Source organism: Thalassophryne amazonica, chromosome 10 (genome assembly GCF_902500255.1).
Source record: "Thalassophryne amazonica chromosome 10, fThaAma1.1, whole genome shotgun sequence".
NCBI lineage: Eukaryota > Metazoa > Chordata > Actinopteri > Batrachoidiformes > Batrachoididae > Thalassophryne > Thalassophryne amazonica.
Window position 1 is genome coordinate 104,860,980 of NC_047112.1, and position 19,072 is coordinate 104,880,051.

General features: G+C 40.9%; 2 protein-coding genes across 2 annotated transcripts in view; both read left to right on the forward strand.

The window, feature by feature from the left end:
* scly (selenocysteine lyase) overlaps positions 1-13,910 on the forward strand; it is a 34,298-nt gene extending 20,388 nt beyond the window's left edge. Inside the window, exons 7-13 of the mRNA XM_034180687.1 lie at positions 1,269-1,424; positions 1,511-1,617; positions 1,713-1,749; positions 12,688-12,771; positions 13,204-13,303; positions 13,450-13,525; positions 13,614-13,910. Of these exons, the coding sequence (XP_034036578.1) occupies positions 1,269-1,424; positions 1,511-1,617; positions 1,713-1,749; positions 12,688-12,771; positions 13,204-13,303; positions 13,450-13,525; positions 13,614-13,785 (732 nt within the window). The 3' untranslated portion in view covers positions 13,786-13,910. The remainder of the gene's footprint in view (positions 1-1,268; positions 1,425-1,510; positions 1,618-1,712; positions 1,750-12,687; positions 12,772-13,203; positions 13,304-13,449; positions 13,526-13,613) is intronic.
* A 129-nt stretch (positions 13,911-14,039) lies between these two features.
* Positions 14,040-19,072, forward strand: part of LOC117519333 (espin-like protein) — an 84,226-nt gene continuing 79,193 nt past the window's right edge. The window contains exons 1-2 of the mRNA XM_034180688.1: positions 14,040-14,736; positions 17,623-17,813. Of these exons, the coding sequence (XP_034036579.1) occupies positions 14,443-14,736; positions 17,623-17,813 (485 nt within the window). The 5' untranslated portion in view covers positions 14,040-14,442. The remainder of the gene's footprint in view (positions 14,737-17,622; positions 17,814-19,072) is intronic.

Consider the following 19,072-nt stretch of genomic DNA (forward strand, 5'->3'; position numbering starts at 1 on the left):
AGTTTTGTTGAACAAACAGTTGTGAATCAGATGTCCCCTATTTAAGGATGAAGCCAGCACCCGTTGAACATGCTTTTCTCCTTGAAAGCCTGAGGACAATGGGAACGTTCAAGACATTGTTCAGAAGAACAGCGTAGTTTGATTAAAAAGTTGATTGTAGAGGGGGAAACCTATACGCAGGTGCAAAAAATTACAGGCTGTTCATCTACAATGATCTCCAATGCTTTAAAATGGACAAAAAAAAACAGAGACGCATGGAAGAAAATGGAAAACAACCATCAAAATGGATAGAAGAATAACCAGAATGGCAAAGGCTCACCCATTGATCAGCTCCAGGATGATCAAAGACAGTCTGGAGTTACCTGTAAGTGCTGTGACAGAAGACGCCTGTGTGAAGCTAATTTATTTGTAAGAATTCCCCGCAAAGTTCCTCTGTTAAATAAAAGATGTGCAGAAGAGGTTATAATTTGCCAAAGAACACACCAACTGGCCTAAAGAGAAATGGAGGAATATTTTGTGGACTGATGAGAGTAAAATTGTTCTTTTCGGGTCCAAGGGCCACAGTTTGTGAGATGACCCCCAAACTCTGAATTCAAGCCACAGTTCACAGTGAAGACAGTGAAGCATGGTGGTGCAAGCATCATGATATGGGCATGTTTCTCCTACTATGGTGTTGGGCTTATATATCGCATACCAGGTATCATGGATCAGTTTGGATATGTCAAAATACTTGAAGAGGTCATGTTGCCTTATGCTGAAGAGGACATGCCCTTGAAATGGGTGTTTCAACAAGACAATGACCCCAAGCACACTAATAAACGAGCAAAATCTTGGTTCCAAACCAACAAAATTAATCCCTCACAGATGTGAAGAAATCATGAAAAACTGTGGTTATACAACTAAATACTAGTTTAGTGATTCACAGGATTACTAAAAAAGCAGTTTGAACATAATAGTCTTGAGTTTGTAGCGTCAACAGCAGATGCTACTATTATTGTGAACACCCCCTTTTCTACTTTTTTTTAATAATAGCCCAATTTCATAGCCTTAAGAGTGTGCATATCATGAATGCTTGGTCTTGTTGGATTTGTGATAATCTACTGAATCTACTGGTACTTTGTTTCCCATGTAACAATAAGAAATATACTCAAAACCTGGATTAATCTTTTTAGTCACATAGCACTACTATTATTATGAACACTACTGTATGTACATTCTACTTTGCAAATCCGGTTTTCAAAAAATTTACATATTGTGTTTATTTTTAGCCCATCCAAGAGATCTGCCAGAGAATAAAATCTCTCAACAAGCAGCATCAGCGACTCAGGATCCTCCTCCACACTGACGCTGCCCAGGCTTTGGGCAAAATCAAAGTAGATGCCTGTGAGCTGGGTGTGGATTACCTTACTATTGTGGGACACAAGGTCAAAAGTCTGTTGTTTAAAAAAAAATGAAACAGAGTTTTTTGAAGAGAAAAAATTGTAATTTATAAGTTTTGTTCCCTTTTTAGTTCTGTGCACCACGGATTGGCGCCTTGTATGTGAATGGACCTGGTGCAAGAACACCATTATATCCCATGCTGTTTGGTGGTGGACAGGAGCGGAGCTTCAGGCCAGGGTAATGTTCTGTTCCATTAAAGTAATGAAGGCCAAAGCCATAAAGCTGAAAATTTAAGTATCAGAGTGTAATTTCTCTCTCCCTGAACCTTACAGCACAGAAAACACACCAATGATTGCTGGCCTAGGAATGGTAGGTCAACTGTTCCATAAACAAATTATTTGTTTGGAATCATTCATCAAGGAATGGTTCTTTTATTCAAAGATTTCTCTCTTCCTTTGTGAAAACTAAGACAAAAAATATCTTATGGAAAATGATCGCTATGGATCCTGGTGGTCAACAAGTATTACCTGTTCTTTGTAATTACACTGTTGTTGGTACGGAGTCTCTTTGTTGCATGTCTTTCTCACTGGCTCTGCAAACATTGAGGTGCAGTAAAGCATGACTCCAACCACTTAAGGCAAAAACTGACCAGAAACATTGTTCTGCAGAAATTATGAAAAATACACCTCAAGGTCAGGTTGTCCGAGTCGGATAACTTCCAATTTATAGTGTTGGTTTTTTTTTGTTTTGTTTTGTTTTTTGCAGCACTTGGATATGCCAGTTTAAAGGGTGATTTGATAGTTGGGCTAATCTCTGAGCTGAGTCTGGATATTTTCAAAAATGATTTTCTTTCATTTAGGTGAGCAGGGGTGGTGGCCAAGTGGTTAATGCGCTTGGTTTCAGTTCAGAAGGTTCCGGGTTCAAATCCCACCCCTGCCACATTTCTCCATGTAATGTGGAGTTGCGTCAGGAAGGGCATCCGGCGTAAAACTTGTGCCAATTCAACATGCAGATCCACCTTGGATTTGCTGTGGCGACCCCAAGTGCAAACAAGGGAGCAGCCGAAGGGACTTACTATTTTCTTTCATTTATGTGTGTCATGTTTGCTGTGACCATTTTGTGCCACTAGGTGATAGTGTTGCACAACTGACACCAGAATGAGAGAATAGGGCATGACTGTGTAATAGACAGTGAAGTGTCACTGATGCGTCAAACAGAGGCTTGTTAACCTGTCAGCAGTGAAATTTTAGTAAATGTTCTAATACAAGATAAACATCAAAACTAAGTTCTTAATATGTTTTAATGTTTGTTTACATAATTAATGTAGCATAAAAACAAGGTTAAAAAATAATGGGGTGCCATTGTAAGTTGTAATTTGCTTGGTTTGTCACAATAATGCAGTTCAGTAAGGATAAATGTCTGAAATTTGTGAATGCACTTGTTATTCCCCGCCCACTCAGTACCAAGCATCGGCAGGGCATGCTGACCCCCAAAATGTGAATCTGCTGCAAATCGTGAATTATCCGCAAACCATTAAGGAAAATGTACTCAAACAGTGACTATCCGCAAACCATTAATAATTTTGCTGCAAAACGTGAATGCAAGTCTCGCAAAATGTAAGTTGCAAAATGTGAAAATCATTCATGATAAATATTTTCTTTCCGTTTAAGTACTCAATAAATTTTGCTGAGTACAATATACTCTGCCGGGATATAATTTGGTGCCAGTCTAAATAGAGTAAAATACATTCTATTATAGAGTGAAATCAGCTCTACCGTCTGGTCAAATCAAGTGTTTCTACCCCAATAAAAGTTGATTTTCACTGTGATAGAGTTGATTTAGCACTGTGCTAGAGTATATTTAACTCGACTGGGGCGGTACACCTGTCAAACAGTAACAAAGTGTCCTAAGGTAAACTCAGAACAGAAACCTCCCATGGAGCGGAAGGGCTAAGGCTTACTTGATCTTGACTTTCAGTATGAATACAGACCATGAAAGCTGGGCCTTATGATCCTTCTGACGTTTTGGGTTTTAAGCAGGAGGTGTCAGAAAAGTTACCGAAAAGGGATAACTGGCTTGTGCCAGCCAAGCATTCATAGAGACGTCACTTTTTGATCCTTCGATGTTGACTCTTCCTATCATCATAAAGCTGAATTCACCAAACATTGGATTGTTCACCCACTAATACGGAACGTGAAAGAGTCTAACGCCCGTGAGAGTCGAGGGGTGGCACAAAGCCCCATGGTGCAATGAAAGTGAGAGGTGTGCAGTCATAGTCCCACAGATGGTAGCTTCACACCACTGGCTCCTCAGGCAAGCACACACAACAAATCATGAAGAAATTCATGCTTTGCGAGATTCCGTTCACATTTCGGGAGATATTTTTTCAGTATTTGCGTTGTGCGGATAATTCATGATTTGTAGCTGACTGACATTTTGGGGGTTAACAGGCATATACAGTGCTCGAGCACTGTATATACATACAGTGGGGTAAAAAACTAGTAAGTCCCTGACTGTGCAAGTTCCCCTACTTAGAAAGATGAGAGAGGTCTGTAATTTTCATCATAGGTACACTTCAACTATGAGAGACAAAATGAGAAAAATAAATCCAGGGAATAACATTGTAGAATTTTTAAAGAATTTATTTGTAAATTATGGTGGAAAATAAGTACAACCCCTGGCAAAAATTATGGAATCACCGGCCTCGGAGGATGTTCATTCAGTTGTTTAATTTTGTAGAAAAAAAGCAGATCACAGACATGACACAAAACTAAAGTCATTTCAAATGGCAACTTTCTGGCTTTAAGAAACACTATAAGAAATCAGGAAAAAAAATTGTGGCAGTCAGTATTATGGAATCATGAAAAACAAAAGAACGCTCCAACACATCACTAGTATTTTGTTGCACCACCTCTGGCTTTTATAACAGCTTGCAGTCTCTGAGGCATGGACTTAATGAGTGACAAACAGTACTCTTCATCAATCTGGCTCCAACTTTCTCTGATTGCTGTTGCCAGATCAGCTTTGCAGGTTGGTGCCTTGTCATGGACCATTTTCTTCAACTTCCACCAAAGATTTTCAATTGGATTAAGATCTGGACTGTTTGCAGGCCATGACATTGACCCTATGTGTCTTTTTGCAAGGAATGTTTTCACAGTTTTTGCTCTATGGCAAGATGCATTATCATCTTGAAAAATGATTTCATCATCCCCAAACATCCTTTCAATTGATGGGATAAGAAAAGTGTCTAAAATATCAATGTAAACTTGTGCATTTATTGATGATGTAATGACAGCCATCTCCCCAGTGCCATTACCTGACATGCAGCCCCATATCATCAATGACTGTGGAAATTTACATGTTCTCTTCAGGCAGTCATCTTTATAAATCTCATTGGAACGGCACCAAACAAAAGTTCCAGCATCATCACCTTGCCCAATGCAGATTCGAGATTCATCACTGAATATGACTTTCATCCAGTCATCCACAGTCCACGATTGCTTTTCCTTAGCCCATTGTAACCTTGTTTTTTTCTGTTTAGGTGTTAATGATGGCTTTCGTTTAGCTTTTCTGTATGTAAATCCCATTTCCTTTAGGTGGTTTCTTACAGTTCGGTCACAGACGTTGACTCCAGTTTCCTCCCATTGGTTCCTCATTTGTTTTGTTGTGCATTTTCGATTTTTGAGACATATTCCTTTAAGTTTTCTGTCTTGACGCTTTGATGTCTTCCTTGGTCTACCAGTATGTTTGCCTTTAACAACCTTCCCATGTTGTTTGTATTTGGTCCAGAGTTTAGACACAGCTGACTGTGAACAACCAACATCTTTTGCAACATTGCGTGATGATTTACCCTCTTAAGAGTTTGATAATCCTCTCCTTTGTTTCAATTGACATCTCTCGTGTTGGAGCCATGATTCATGTCAGTCCACTTGGTGCAACAGCTCTCTAAGGTGTGATCACTCCTTTTTAGATGCAGACTAACGAGCAGATCCGATTTGATGCAAGTGTTAGTTTTGGGGATGAAAATGTACAGGGTGATTCCATAATTTATTCCTCAGAATTGAGTGAGTCCATATTTTTTTTCCTCTGCTTGGTCTAAAAAAGTAACCATTACTGACTGCCATAATTTTTTTTTCTTGATTTCTTATAGTGTTTCTTAAAGGAAGAAAGTTGCCATTTGAAATGACTTTAGTTTTGTGTCACGTCTGTGATCTGCTTTTTTTCTACAAAATTAAACAAATGAATGAACATCCTCTGAGGCCGGTGATTCCATAATTATTGCCAGGGGTTGTATTTGGTCAATAACAAAAGTTCAACTTAATACTTTGTAACATAATCTTTGTTCTCAATGACAGAGGTCAAACATTTCCTGTAAGTTTTCACCAGGTTTGCACACACTGTAGCTGTAATTTTGGCCCATTCCTCCATGCAGATGTCCTCTATAGCAGTGATGTTTTGGGGCTGTCACTGGGCAACACGGATGTTCAACTCCCTCCACAAATTTTCTATGGGGTTGAGGTCTGGAGACTGGCTTGGCCACTCCAGGACCTTGAAACACTTTTTACAGAGCCACTCTTTCGTTGCCCGAGCAGTGTGTTTGGGATCATTGTCATGCTGGAAGACCCAGCCATGGTGCATCTTCAATGCCGTCACTGAAGGAAGGAGGTTTTGGCTTAAAATCTCATTATACATGGCCCCGTTGATTCTTCCCTTAACACGGATCAGTTGTCCTGTCCCCTTTGCAAAAAACAGCCCCAAAGCATGATGTTTCCACCCCCATGCTTCACAGTAGATATGGTGTTCTTGGGATGCAACTCAGCATTCTTCTTCCTCCAAATACAATGAGCTGAGTTTTTACCAAAAGGTTCTATTTTGGTTTCATCTGACCACATGAAAATTCAGTAAGGTATGTCTTATATATTATATTCCAATTCTAAGGTGGAACTATGCTAGTATATAAAGGTATATCTAACTATCTAAAAAGGAAGAGTAAAGTAGGAGAGTAGAAAAGAGTAGAGTAGAGCCACTAAGGTTCCTGGTCTTGAGAACCAGGGATGGTAGGTTGAAAAGCTTTTTTATCCCATGGGAACTCTCCCTACCCACCCAAGCGGCTCAAGAAAAAGGTATATATAATATAATAAATAATAAGACATAAGAAGGATAAGACATCACAGGAGAAGATTGTAGTATAGGTAATTTAGTATGTAGACTAGTAGTAAAATTAAATATAGTTAGTAGGCTAAGCTATAAATCTGGTATTTTATTGTAGAAACAGAAGCTTTGAGTGTGTGAGTGTACTGGTATCTATCTAAAGTAACTCTGTTAGCATACTATAGGGAAATAAAAAGTATAATCATTATGCTATCAAATGGAAACCTAAGAACTTAGGTACTACAACCCCTGGCAAAAATTATGGAATCACCGGCCTCGGAGGATGTTCATTCAGTTGTTTAATTTTGTAGAAAAAAGCAGATCACAGACATGACACAAAACTAAAGTCATTTCAAATGGCAACTTTCTGGCTTTAAGAAACACTATAAGAAATCAAGAAAAAAAGATTGTGGCAGTCAGTAACGGTTACTTTTTTAGACCAAGCAGAGGAAAAAAATATGGAATCACTCAATTCTGAGGAAAAAATTATGGAATCACCCTGTAAATTTTCATCCCCAAAACTAACACCTGCATCATATCAGATCTGCTCATTAGTCTGCATCTAAAAAGGAGTGAACACACCTTGGAGAGCTGTTGCACCAAGTAGACTGACATGAATCATGGCTCCAACACGAGAGATGTCAATTGAAAAAAAGGAGAGGATTATCAAACTCTTAAAAAAGGGTAAATCATCACGCAATGTTGCAAAAGATGTTGGTTGTTCACAGTCAGCTGTGTCTAAACTCTGGACCAAATACAAACAACATGGGAAGGTTGTTAAAGGCAAACATACTGGTAGACCAAGGAAGACATCAAAGCGTCAAGACAGAAAACTTAAAGCAATATGTCTCAAAAATCGAAAAATGTACAACAAAACAAATGAGGAACGAATGGGAGGAAACTGGAGTCAACGTCTGTGACCGAACTGTAAGAAACTGCCTAAAGGAAATGGGATTTACATACAGAAAAGCTAAACGAACGGCATCATTAACACCTAAACAGAAAAAAACAAGATTACAATGGGCTAAGGAAAAGCAATTGTGGACTGTGGATGACTGGATGAAAGTCATATTCAGTGATGAATCTCGAATCTGCATTGGGCAAGGTGATGATGCTGGAACTTTTGTTTGGTGCCTTTCCAATGAGATTTATAAAGATGACTGCCTGAAGAGAACATGTAAATTTCCACAGTCATTGATGATATGGGGCTGCATGTCAGGTAAAGGCACTGGGGAGATGGCTGTCATTACATCATCAATAAATGCACAAGTTTATGTTGATATTTTGGACAATTGAAAGGATGTTTGGGGATGATGAAATCATTTTTCAAGATGATAATGCATCTTGCCATAGAACAAAAACTGCAAAAACATTCCTTGCAAAAAGACACATAGGGTCAATGTCATGGCATAGGGTCAAGGTCAATGAGCAGATCTGATTTGATGCAGGTGTTAATTTGGGGGATGAAAATTTACAGGGTAATTCCATAATTTTTTCCTCAGAATTGAGTGATTCCATATTTTTTTCCTCTGCTTGGTCTAAAAAAGTAACTGTTACTGACTGCCACAATCTTTTTTTTCTTGATTTCTTATAGTGTTTCTTAAAGCCAGAAAGTTGCCATTTGAAATGACTTTAGTTTTGTGTCATGTCTGTGATCTGCTTTTTTTTCTACAAAATTAAACAACTGAATGAACATCCTCTGAGGCCGGTGATTCCATAATTTTTGCCAGGGGTTGTATATGTTGATATCTTTAAAGGAGCACATCAACTGATGAATCATTAAAAATCTACACCATGTAAAATAAAATTGTAAATAGCAAAAATAAGCTAGTTATTGTAGAAGAGCTAAATTAGCCGTTAATAAGCCAACCGTGTGTATAAAGTAAAGTAAAGTATAATAGCGTAGTTAAACCTACAGTAATGGTATTAACAAATACATATAAAATAAATGTGGACAAAAGTATGAGTTAATGTGGGTTATTAAACACAAAAGAACCAGCTATTTTGTAAGCTACGATGAACATTGCTATAGCCTGCTAGATAAGCTAACGTTAGCTGTTAGGTATAACTAATTGTACCCCACTCCTCCAATATTTACTTAAATATAATAATATTAAAAAGGGGGGAACAAGAAAAAGTAAAGTGTGTAGAAATGTATATGGAGACATAAGTACATATATTTGCAAAAAAGAGAAAAACGGTGGGCGTTTTAATGACCAAACCTGCAGCTGCCAGTGTTTTACACATTCTACCAGTCCTCTTCTGTATCATCCATATGCTCTCTGGCACACTTCAGGTAGGCCTGTACATGTACTGGCTTAAACAGGGGGACACACCTGGCACTGCAGGATTTGAGTCCCTTTCTGCGTAGTGTGTAGCCTTTGTTACTTTGATCCCAGCTCTCTGCAGGTCATTCATCAGGGCCCTCCGTGTAGTTCTGGGATTTTTGTTCACCGTTCTCATGATCATTTTGACCCCACGGGATGGATGGATGGATGGATGATGGATGGATGAGCTTTATTGTCATTGTCACTAAATGGACTGCATTTATATAGCGCTTTTCCATCTGCATCAGACGCTCAAAGCGCTTTACAATTATGCCTCACATTCACCCCGATGTCAGGGTGCTGCCATACAAGGCGCTCACTACACACCGGGAGCAATAGGGGATTAAGGACCTTGCCCAAGGGCCCTTAGTCATTACAAGTGCAACAACAATGAGATTACGTCCACACTCAAATTGCCACCGACAAGATACAGCAATTAATCCACAATTATTACTTGTTTACCGTAATAATGGCACACATCAGAATTAAGACAACACATATACATTTGACATTGTTTATGTGCACTAAACTTGAAACAGTCCGTTTTCTGAATTGAGGCTGTGAGTGTGTGGTAGCCGCTGCACCAGGAGTTGTGCCGCTGTCAGCTTGGGCGGAACGGGGACCTGCCACAGCTAAAACTGCGCAGCCCCCGGAGGGGAGAAGGGGTGGCATGAGCGGTGGCCGGGATGGGGTGTGTGATGGGGGCAAGAGGGGAGGTAGGGGGGAAAGTGGAGAGCATGCTTCAGTCTTTGTACATATGTGAGTCAGTTACTGTGCTTGTACTGGAGTTAGAGAGATAAGGAGGCAGCCAATGTTCCCCAAGGCCATAGGGATTCTTCTGGAGGAAAACAATGGGGCATTTTATCCTTCAAAGGCTGATAAGCCTGCCGTGTTTGTGGTTGAGCAGTGAAAAAACACTTTTACAGCTTCATATGAACAAACCAGATCCCAAATTATGAATATTCCCCGGTCTCTGAAATCTTCACCTTCTCCTGCAAGGTGCGCATTTGCTCTGAAATGTTGTCCAATTTGCATCTGAGTTCAAGGGTTAACGCAGTCTGAGAATGCATCACCGTGCCCAACTCATTAATCATGATGGACAAGCGAGGGGTCGTGGTTTTGGCGGCAGTCGTCTTGCCAATTTTCTGGTAGGTCAGGGCAGCACATAAGCCAGTAAGTACCAGCCATCCTACTGTGAAACCAAATATGAATAAATCCTTGACGTCCTCCACATAGAATCGTGCAAAGCATGCTACACGCCACATCTCCCAGGCATCGAGAACATAGCCCACAGGGTAAGTTCCATCTGGGCATGCAGGGTCCCCTGGCCCTGATCTTCTTGTAGAAAAAATGTGTCCAGCTGATTAATTCCAATATAGTTTGAAGAATTCACAGTCTGGTGAAGTAGGGACTTTGAAGGTTGGAGCAGAGATAGAGGAGAGAGGAGGAGATGCGGCCACCCTCGCCGGAATCCCAAGCTGATCATCTGCTTGGGACTCAAGGGATGACATCTTGCGTGGAGTCCCAGTTTGAGGGATATTATCAATGGTCAATGGTATGTGTTACATTTTCTTACAATTGCTCCCACAGTTGATTTATTCACACCAACTTGCTTGACTATTGTAGATTCACTCTTCCCAGCCTGGTGCAGGTCTACAATGTTCTTCCTGGTGTCCTTCCACAGCTCTTTTGTCTTGGCCATGGTTGAATTTGGAGTCTGATTGTTTGAGGCTGTGGACAAGTGTCTTTTATACAGATAACGAGTTCAAACAGATTCCATTAATACAGGTAACAGGTGGAGGACAGAAGAGCTTCTTAAAGAAGAAGTTACAGGTCTGTGAGAGCTAGAAATCTTGCGTGTTTGTGGGTGACCAAATACTTATATTCCACCATAATTTACAAATAAATCCTTTAAAAATGAAAAAAAAAAAATTATTTTATTTATTTTTTTAGAGTTTTGCAAATTTATTTAAAAAAAAAACACAAAACAAAGAAATCACACGTACATAAGTAATCACAGCCTTTGCCAAGAAGCACAAAACTGAGCTCAGGTGCATCCTTTTTTCCCACTGATCATCCTTGAGAGGTTTCTACAGCTTAATTAGAGTCCACCTGGGGTAAATTCAGTTGATTGCACATGATTTGGAAAGGAACACACCTGCCTACATATAAGGTCCCACAGTTGACAGTGCATGTCAGAGCACAAACCAAGCATGGAGTGAAAGGAATTGACTGTAGACCTCCGAGACAGGATTGTTTTGATGCACAAATCTGGGGAAGGGTACAGAAATATTTCTGCTTCTTTGAAGGTTCCAATGAGCACAGTGGCCTCCATCATCCATAAATGGAAGAAGTCAAGATCCACCAGGACTCTTCCTTAGAGCTGGCCGCCCTTTAGTGATCGAGGGAGAAGACCCTTAGGGAGGTGACTGAGACCTGATGGTCATTCTGTCAGTGCTCCATCTCTGCAGCAATCCACCAATCAGACCTGTATGGTAGAGCTGCCAGACAGAAGCCACTCCTCAGAAAAAGGCACATGGAAGCCCACCTGAAGTTTGCCAAAGGCACCTGAAGGTCTCTCAGACCATGAGAAACAGAATTCTCTGGTCTAATAAGACAAAGATTGAACACTTTGGTGTGAATGTCAGGCACCATGTTTGGAGGAAACCAGGCACCATCCCTACAGTGAAGCATGGTGGTGGCAGCATCATGCTGTGGGGATGTTTTTCAGCAGCAGGAACTGAGAGACTCGTCAGGATTGAGGGAAAGATGAATGCAGCAATGTACAGAGACATCCTGGATGAAAACCTGCTCCAGAGCACTCTTGACCTCAGTCTGGGGCAACATTTCATCTTTCAGCAGGACTATGACCCTAAGCACACAGCCAAGATATCAAAGGAGTGGCTACAAGACAAATCTGTGATGTGAAAGTCCTTGAGTGGCCCAGCCAGAGCCCAGACCTGAATCCAATTGAACATCTCTGGAGAGATCTGAAAATGGCTGTGCACCGACACTCCCCTTCCAACTGATGGGGCTTGAGAGGTGCTGCAAAGAGGAATGGGCAAAACTGCCCAAAGGTTGGTGTGCCAAGCTTGTGGCATCATACTCCAGAAGACTTGAGGCTGTAGTTGCTGCCAAAGGTGCATCAACAAAGTATGGAGCAAATGGTGTGAATACTTATGTGTGTGTGATTTCTTAGTTTTTTATTTTTAATAAATTTGCAAAACTTTTTTCATGTTGTCATTATGGGGTGTTGTGAGTAGAATTTTCAGGGGAAAATTAATTTCACTCCATTTTGGAATAAAGCTGTAACATAATAAAATGTGGAAAAAGTGAAGTGCTGTGAATACTTTCTGGATGCACTGTATACTAAAAATGAAATTAAGTTGACACACAACACATGATATTGGGTTCATGGTGTTTGCAATGAAGTAAATGTAAGGATCAGTGATTTGTCTTTTTGTTGTCGTTTTTTGTTGTTTGTTTGTTTTATTCCTCCCACATTTTCCATATCGTCCCTGTTTAGATATTTAGATATTTGTTGCTGTATCTCAAAGCCCTTGGCACATGCTTAGTCCTAAACAGGGAACAGTCACAGTTGCCAAAGGTGATATGATTTGAATGTTAATCAGGTCATGGGGTGAGTGAGTGCAGAATCATCATATTTTGAGGAATGGAGACTACATTACATGCAAAAAATGGAGAACCATACCCTACTTTTTCTGAGTCAGGTTCTAAACTTCTCAATCGGCCGTATTTCACTTCGAGATGGGTGGGGCGTTGGCTGTTCATGGCTTTTTGGTAGTTGATTGTGTCATTTATATGTTAGGCTGCTCAACTGGTGATGGCTAATCTGTCAGAATACGAATGCCATATGCGAAGTACCAGACACTATTTGGAAGAACGATTGAAGGTAAGCCAGATTTTATGTAGATTTACTTTTGATTTAAAAAAAAGTTGACGGTTTCTAAAGTTACACAGTAAAATAATAATGGGCATTTACAATGATTTTAATCATTGTAAATGCCCATTTTATCTGTGAACCATGTCAGTTGAATTTGTAAGTGTAATTATTTAAGGTGTAATTACAAATCATGAACTTGTCAAAAAATTCTATCACTGCTGGTCTGCGTGAGAAACTGAGTGTGTGACATGCAGCAGCTGCTTTACATTCAGAGTGACATACACACAAATGGTTCATTTTGCAGAAGTGGTATTTTTGACTCCAAATCTCAGTATTTACCTGATGATTGATCTGTTGTGTTTTGTACTGATTGAAAATGTGTATGGTATGACCCTTTATTCATTCAGGTGTATGTAAATTATTTAAATTTTATTTCGACAGGCAGTCTTCAAGGAGAAGATCCGCTTTAACAGCCATTACCCCAACTCTGATGTGCTTCCAAACACATGTAACATTTCCATCCTCGGCCCAGCGTTACAAGGTGATGCAATGATTCTGGACTACGTCTCATTTGACCTGCTGAGTCCAAAAGTGGCCTTTAACCCCACCGCAGTGTTTCATGACCTGCTCATGTCACTTTGTAAACTACAAAGGTTTTGAATGATTAATCTCTCTCTGCTGTTCCAGGCTGGAAGGTTTTGTCCAACTGTAAGAGGTTATTGGCCAGCGTTGGCGCTGCCTGCCACTCAGACCGTGGAAACAAGTAAGGAGTCATCTTTCACCTGTTGTGTTTGTGACATGAAATTGTGAATCAGTGAGTGACATAATGAGTCTGTTTATTTTTCCAATAGGCCATCCCACATCCTCTTGAACTGCGGCGTTCCCTCAGATGCAGCAGTGAATGCCTTGAGGCTGAGCGTGGGCAGGGGAACATCAAGAGCTGATGTGGATGTGGTTGTGGAGGACTTGAGGTGCGCTGTGCAAATTCTGGAAGAAATGGCTCGAACGCATTCATGTGAATAAAAAAGTTATTTCTGTAGTTCAAATTAGGATGTACAGAATTAAAATCTATCATCTATGGTGGTTGTGGTGTGAACTGATCATGTGAAATGGATGACATATTTAAAATAAATAAAGTGGGAAAACTAGTCATGACCTGATGATATTACACCCAGCATGCAAGTTTAGAATCACCCTCTTTTTTTAAATGTCAAATCAGTCGTTTTTAGTTCTAAATCAATTAATTTTTCTCACATATCCTCAACATCATGAAAATAAGACTAATTTTACAAAAATAGTGGAAATGATTGTAATCCACTGTTTGTCTGCCACTGCTTATGTTTCCATGCTGCTGTCTCTAGTGAAGCATGTGAACGTGTGCTGGCATATTGTCACTGCCACACAAAGGAGAGCAGGAGGCCACTAGTGCTGCGCCTCCACCCGTCTTTCATTACCTTTCTGTCTCACTGGCTCTGACCCCCTCCTCCTTTCTCCCCAACAGCTATGATGTGCAGCTGGCTGCTGCTCAGGTGTCACTTTTGTGCTTTGGGAGGAGACAGCAGGTGCACGTTTGTAATTGTAGCTATGAGAGTATGCTTGAAGTTGGGAGATGGTGAAATATTGGGATCCAAGAAGCTCCAGGGAAGCAGTTTTTCTGCTGTGCTCTCTTAGGCGCCAGTAATGACTCTTCATCCTGCCATCCTGGCAGCTAGATCGGGAGACCTTTCCACCCTGAGGGAGCTGGCATCTTCTGGTCACCTGTCATCTTCCATCAGTGATGCACAAGGTGCTGGCCCCGTGCACCATGCAGCACGATGTGGACGTCTGGAATGCCTGCGCCTTTTAGTGAGTGAGTTTGGGCTGGCGGGTGAAGCCCGGGCTTTGAACAGAGCCACACCAGCTCATGATGCAGCAGCTACAGGTCATATTCGAGAGCTGCAGTGGCTGGTGGAACAAGGTGGCTGTAAGACTTATGTAAGTATCCACTGAGACAAAAAGTGACTGAGATATCAAATCCCCTCATCCAGTACGTTTGAGTCTTTAGTTAGTTCGTTAAACCTGAATTGATCCAAGGCTGAGGTTATGTCACTAAAAACTTAGGGGCCTGTCCTATCATTTGTTATCAGCAAATTATACAGTAGTGTTCAGAATAATAGTAGTGCTCTGTGACTAAAAAGATTAATCCAGGTTTTTAGTATATTTCTTATTGTTACATGGGAAACAAGGTACCAGTAGATTCAGTAGATTCTCACAAATCCAACAAGACCAAGCATTCATGATATGCACACTCTTAAGGCTATGAAATTGGGCTATTAGTAAAAAAAAAAGTAGAAAAGGGGGTGTTCACAATAATAGTAGCATCTGCTGTTGACGCTACAAACTCAAAACTATTGTGTTCAAACTGTTTTTTTAGCAATCCTGTGAATCACAAAATTAGTATTTAGTTGTATAACCACAGTTTTTCATGATTTCACATCTGTGAGGCATTTTGTTGGTTTGGAACCAAGATTTTGCTCATTTACTAGTGTGCTTGGGGTCATTGTCTTGTTGAAACACCCATTTCAAGGGCATGTCCTCTTCAGCATAAGGCAACATGACCTCTTCAAGTATTTTGACATATCCAAACTGATCCATGATACCTGGTATGCAATATATAGGCCCAACACCATAGTAGGAGAAACATGCCCATATCATGATGCTTGCACCACCATGCTTCACTGTCTTCACTGTGAACTGTGGCTTGAATTCAGAGTTTGGGGGTCGTCTCACAAACTTTCTGCGGCCCTTGAACCCAAAAAGAACAATTTTACTCTCATCAGTCCACAAAATATTCCTCCATTTCTCTTTAGGCCAGTTGATGTGTTCTTTGGCAAATTGTAACCTCTTCTGCACGTCTTTTATTTAACAGAGGGACTTTGCGGGGGATTCTTGCAAATAAATTAGCTTCACACAGGCGTCTTCTAACTGTCACAGCACTTAACAGGTAAGTCCAGACTGTCTTTGATCATCTTGGAGCTGATCAATGGGCGAGCCTTTGCCATTCTGGTTATTCTTCTATCCATTTTGATTAGTGCAGCAGATAAGTGAATATTTACTGAGGGATCCTTCAAATGGTGATGCAACCACCAAATTTGGCACACATACTCCTTAGACATTACTCTTTTAAAAAATGCCGGGTACCCACGTGAACTTTCAATAGGCGGCCAAGAAGGGGTCAATTGAAGTATTACACAGGGGTCAAAATTTAAAAATGCTCCAATCATATTGAAAGGTATTCCACATTATTTGTCTGATCATAAAGATTCCAAAAAGGTATAGTTTGGACTATCTGTGAATGAATGTTCCGGAGTTATGGGGTAAAAACAGCAAGAACAGTGACAAAGGTCAATTTCAATTTGTACAGGGGTCAAAAGCTAAAGTTGCTCCAATTTTGGTAAAAGAGTAATGTCTAAGGAGTATGTGTGCCAAATTTGGTGCTTGCATCACCATTTGAAGCATTTTTTTCAGTTATCCGCTTCACTAGATGGTTGTTTTCCGTTTTCTTCCATGCGTCTGTTTTTTTGTCCAAATTAAAGCATTGGAGATCATTGTAGATGAACAGCCTATAATTTTTTGCACCTGCGTATAAGTTTTCCCCTCTACAATCAACTTTTTAATCAAACTACGCTGTTCTTCTGAACAATGTCTTGAACGTCCCATTTTCCTCAGGCTTTCAAAGAGAAAAGCATGTTCAACAGGTGCTGGCTTCATCCTTAAATAGGGGACACCTGAGTCACACCTGTTTGTTCCACAAAATTCAGGAACTCACTGACTGAATGCCACACTACTATTATTGTGAACACCCCCTTTTCTACTTTTTTTTACTAATCGCCCAATTTCATAGCCTTAAGAGTGTGCATATCATGAATGCTTGGGCTTGTTGGATTTGTGAGAATCTACTGAATGTACTGGTACCTTGTTTCCCATGTAACAATAAGAAATATACTCAAAACCTGGATTAATCTTTTTAGTCACATAGCACTACTACTATTCTGAACACTACTGTATGTTAATTTACTTGCTGTTGATTCATGTTATGTGTCGTTTAGATATGACGTGTTTACCTTCTTAGTGATTTCTTTAATGCCCCATTTACACCGGACTGAGACCCATATAAGACCTACAAGACTGACATGTTGTCAGCTCTCACAAGTCTTGGCTGGTCTCCAGTTTGATCTGTTATTTGCGTTTACACCAAGCGTGCATTGCGACTGATTTGTGCGAGTGAAAAACTTGTTAATGTCCGCGATCAGTGATGCAACTCCATGCAGAACCAATTGAGAGTCTTATTACGGCCAGTAGGATCAGATTGGGAGTGGTTTGGAACCTGTGAGAGATAACGAGACTGATTATAACACCCATTTATCCTTTAATTGGTCGCACAACTGCTGCGAGTGTTTTAAACAGTTCAATATACTTGTGTACCTGTTGGAGACCGATGGGTTGTGATGGAGTGTGATGGCGACCAGGAGGAATCTTTGTTCCGACCATGGAGACCCCACTGTGACCAGCCTCCAACCCCGGTGAGAGCTATTGAGAGTGACGGCGAGCAGAGGCCGTTTTTCGAATGCACATCGGTCGTGGACTTGGAGTAAATGTGGCGTTGGTTGTCTGATGCAGATTTGATTCATTTGCAGAACATGGCTTAAAATGTCTTTATTGTTTATCATTAAATTGCTAAAGACTCCAGCTGAGCTGACAGTCATAAGTCATGGTCTTCTTAAGAATCAATAGAAATGAAGCGTCTTGTTTCGTCTGTGAAGACTGCTTCCCTACAGTGTGTTGCATCCTTTTAACTTCCAATTTTGTGGATGATTCAAGGATAGGGATGCTGGTGGTGCCACTGTACTCCACCTGGCAGCGCGGTTTGGTTGTGTGGAGATCATAAAGTGGCTGCTTTCTGTTGGAGGAGTGGCTGAGGTGGAGACAGACTGTGGAGCTGTACCTGCTCACTATTCTGCTGCCAGCGGGGACCTCACCTGTTTAAAACTTCTTGTTCAACAAGCACCTGGGTATGTTGACAACAAACACCTGATAAACAGTCACATGCATAAATCCAGTATTTGGACAAGGACACAATTTTTGTAATTTCGCCTCACCACAGCACCACAGTGGATTTGAAATGAAGCAGTCAGTATGTTGTAATGTAGACCTACACCTCACGCAGACAAAAGTTTGGGGGCAAGGGGTAAACAGGAACCCTGCCCTTCTGTCAGGGAGACTTTTCAGCACAACTCTGAAAGCAGAATGTGGATTTCTGCATAACACACAGAGGCATGGGATAAGAAAAATCGTTTATGTTGACTTGGAAGAGTGTCCATGTTCACGTGATGGAAGCATCTTGGAGACCAAAATTTACCAATCATCAGTGGGGTCAGAACCAGTTTATGGTCTCCTTCCGAGTTGGTGCAGAGCAGCAGGGTCAATCTGTCCTTGGACTTGCACTTGATTCTTGTCTTACAGCAAGGGTAGTTGTAAGCAGCGCTGTGTAATAACGATCCCTCTCATCAACACTGTAAATCTGCAATGCTGACAAACTCTCTTCTTCAACCATGGCTTGAAGTTGAGGAAGAAATGCCTCAGCAGCTTTAGCATCCACTAACTGAATCTCCCCAGTGATGGTCTTCTTCACAATGGCGTGTTGTTTCTTCCAGCAGTGCAGCCACTCTCATGAATTTTTGCACTGAAGAACCTCCTATCACCTCACTGAGATGTTCAGCCTTGTACTGGATGATAGGGTCAGAGATGGGAATGCCCTCAGCACTGTGGCCTGTAAATCAGTTAAAGAGGGCCTTGTCCAGGGCTGGGTTCTACGTTTGGCAAACCCTCCTCCTTTTTAGCCCTTCATCACTGTCGACTTCTTGGACAAAACTCTTTAGATCGTCGTCGTCTTTCAGCCATCCACGGAAGGTTGACTCGGCCACCCCTTCTTCTTGACAAACTCTGGTTCTTAATTCAGCATCACAGACCCTCTGGATGATTCAAAGTTTTTCAGTAACAAATCTGGATGTGGCTTTCCTCTCTACATTCTTCCTGCAACTGGACAAGATGGCCACTTGTGCTCTTGCTTGCTTTAACAACCAACAACTTGCTTAAAATATTGTTTGCTTGCTTGCTTTAAAATCTTCGCTAAACTTGCTCGAGTTGATGTGGACGGTATGACAAAGAAACACTGATCTGATGCGGTTCAATTCCTCTCACACCTGAGGCACACTCGCACCCAAGGTGCTTGCACTCTTGCTTGCTTTAACAAACAACTTGCTTAAAGCCC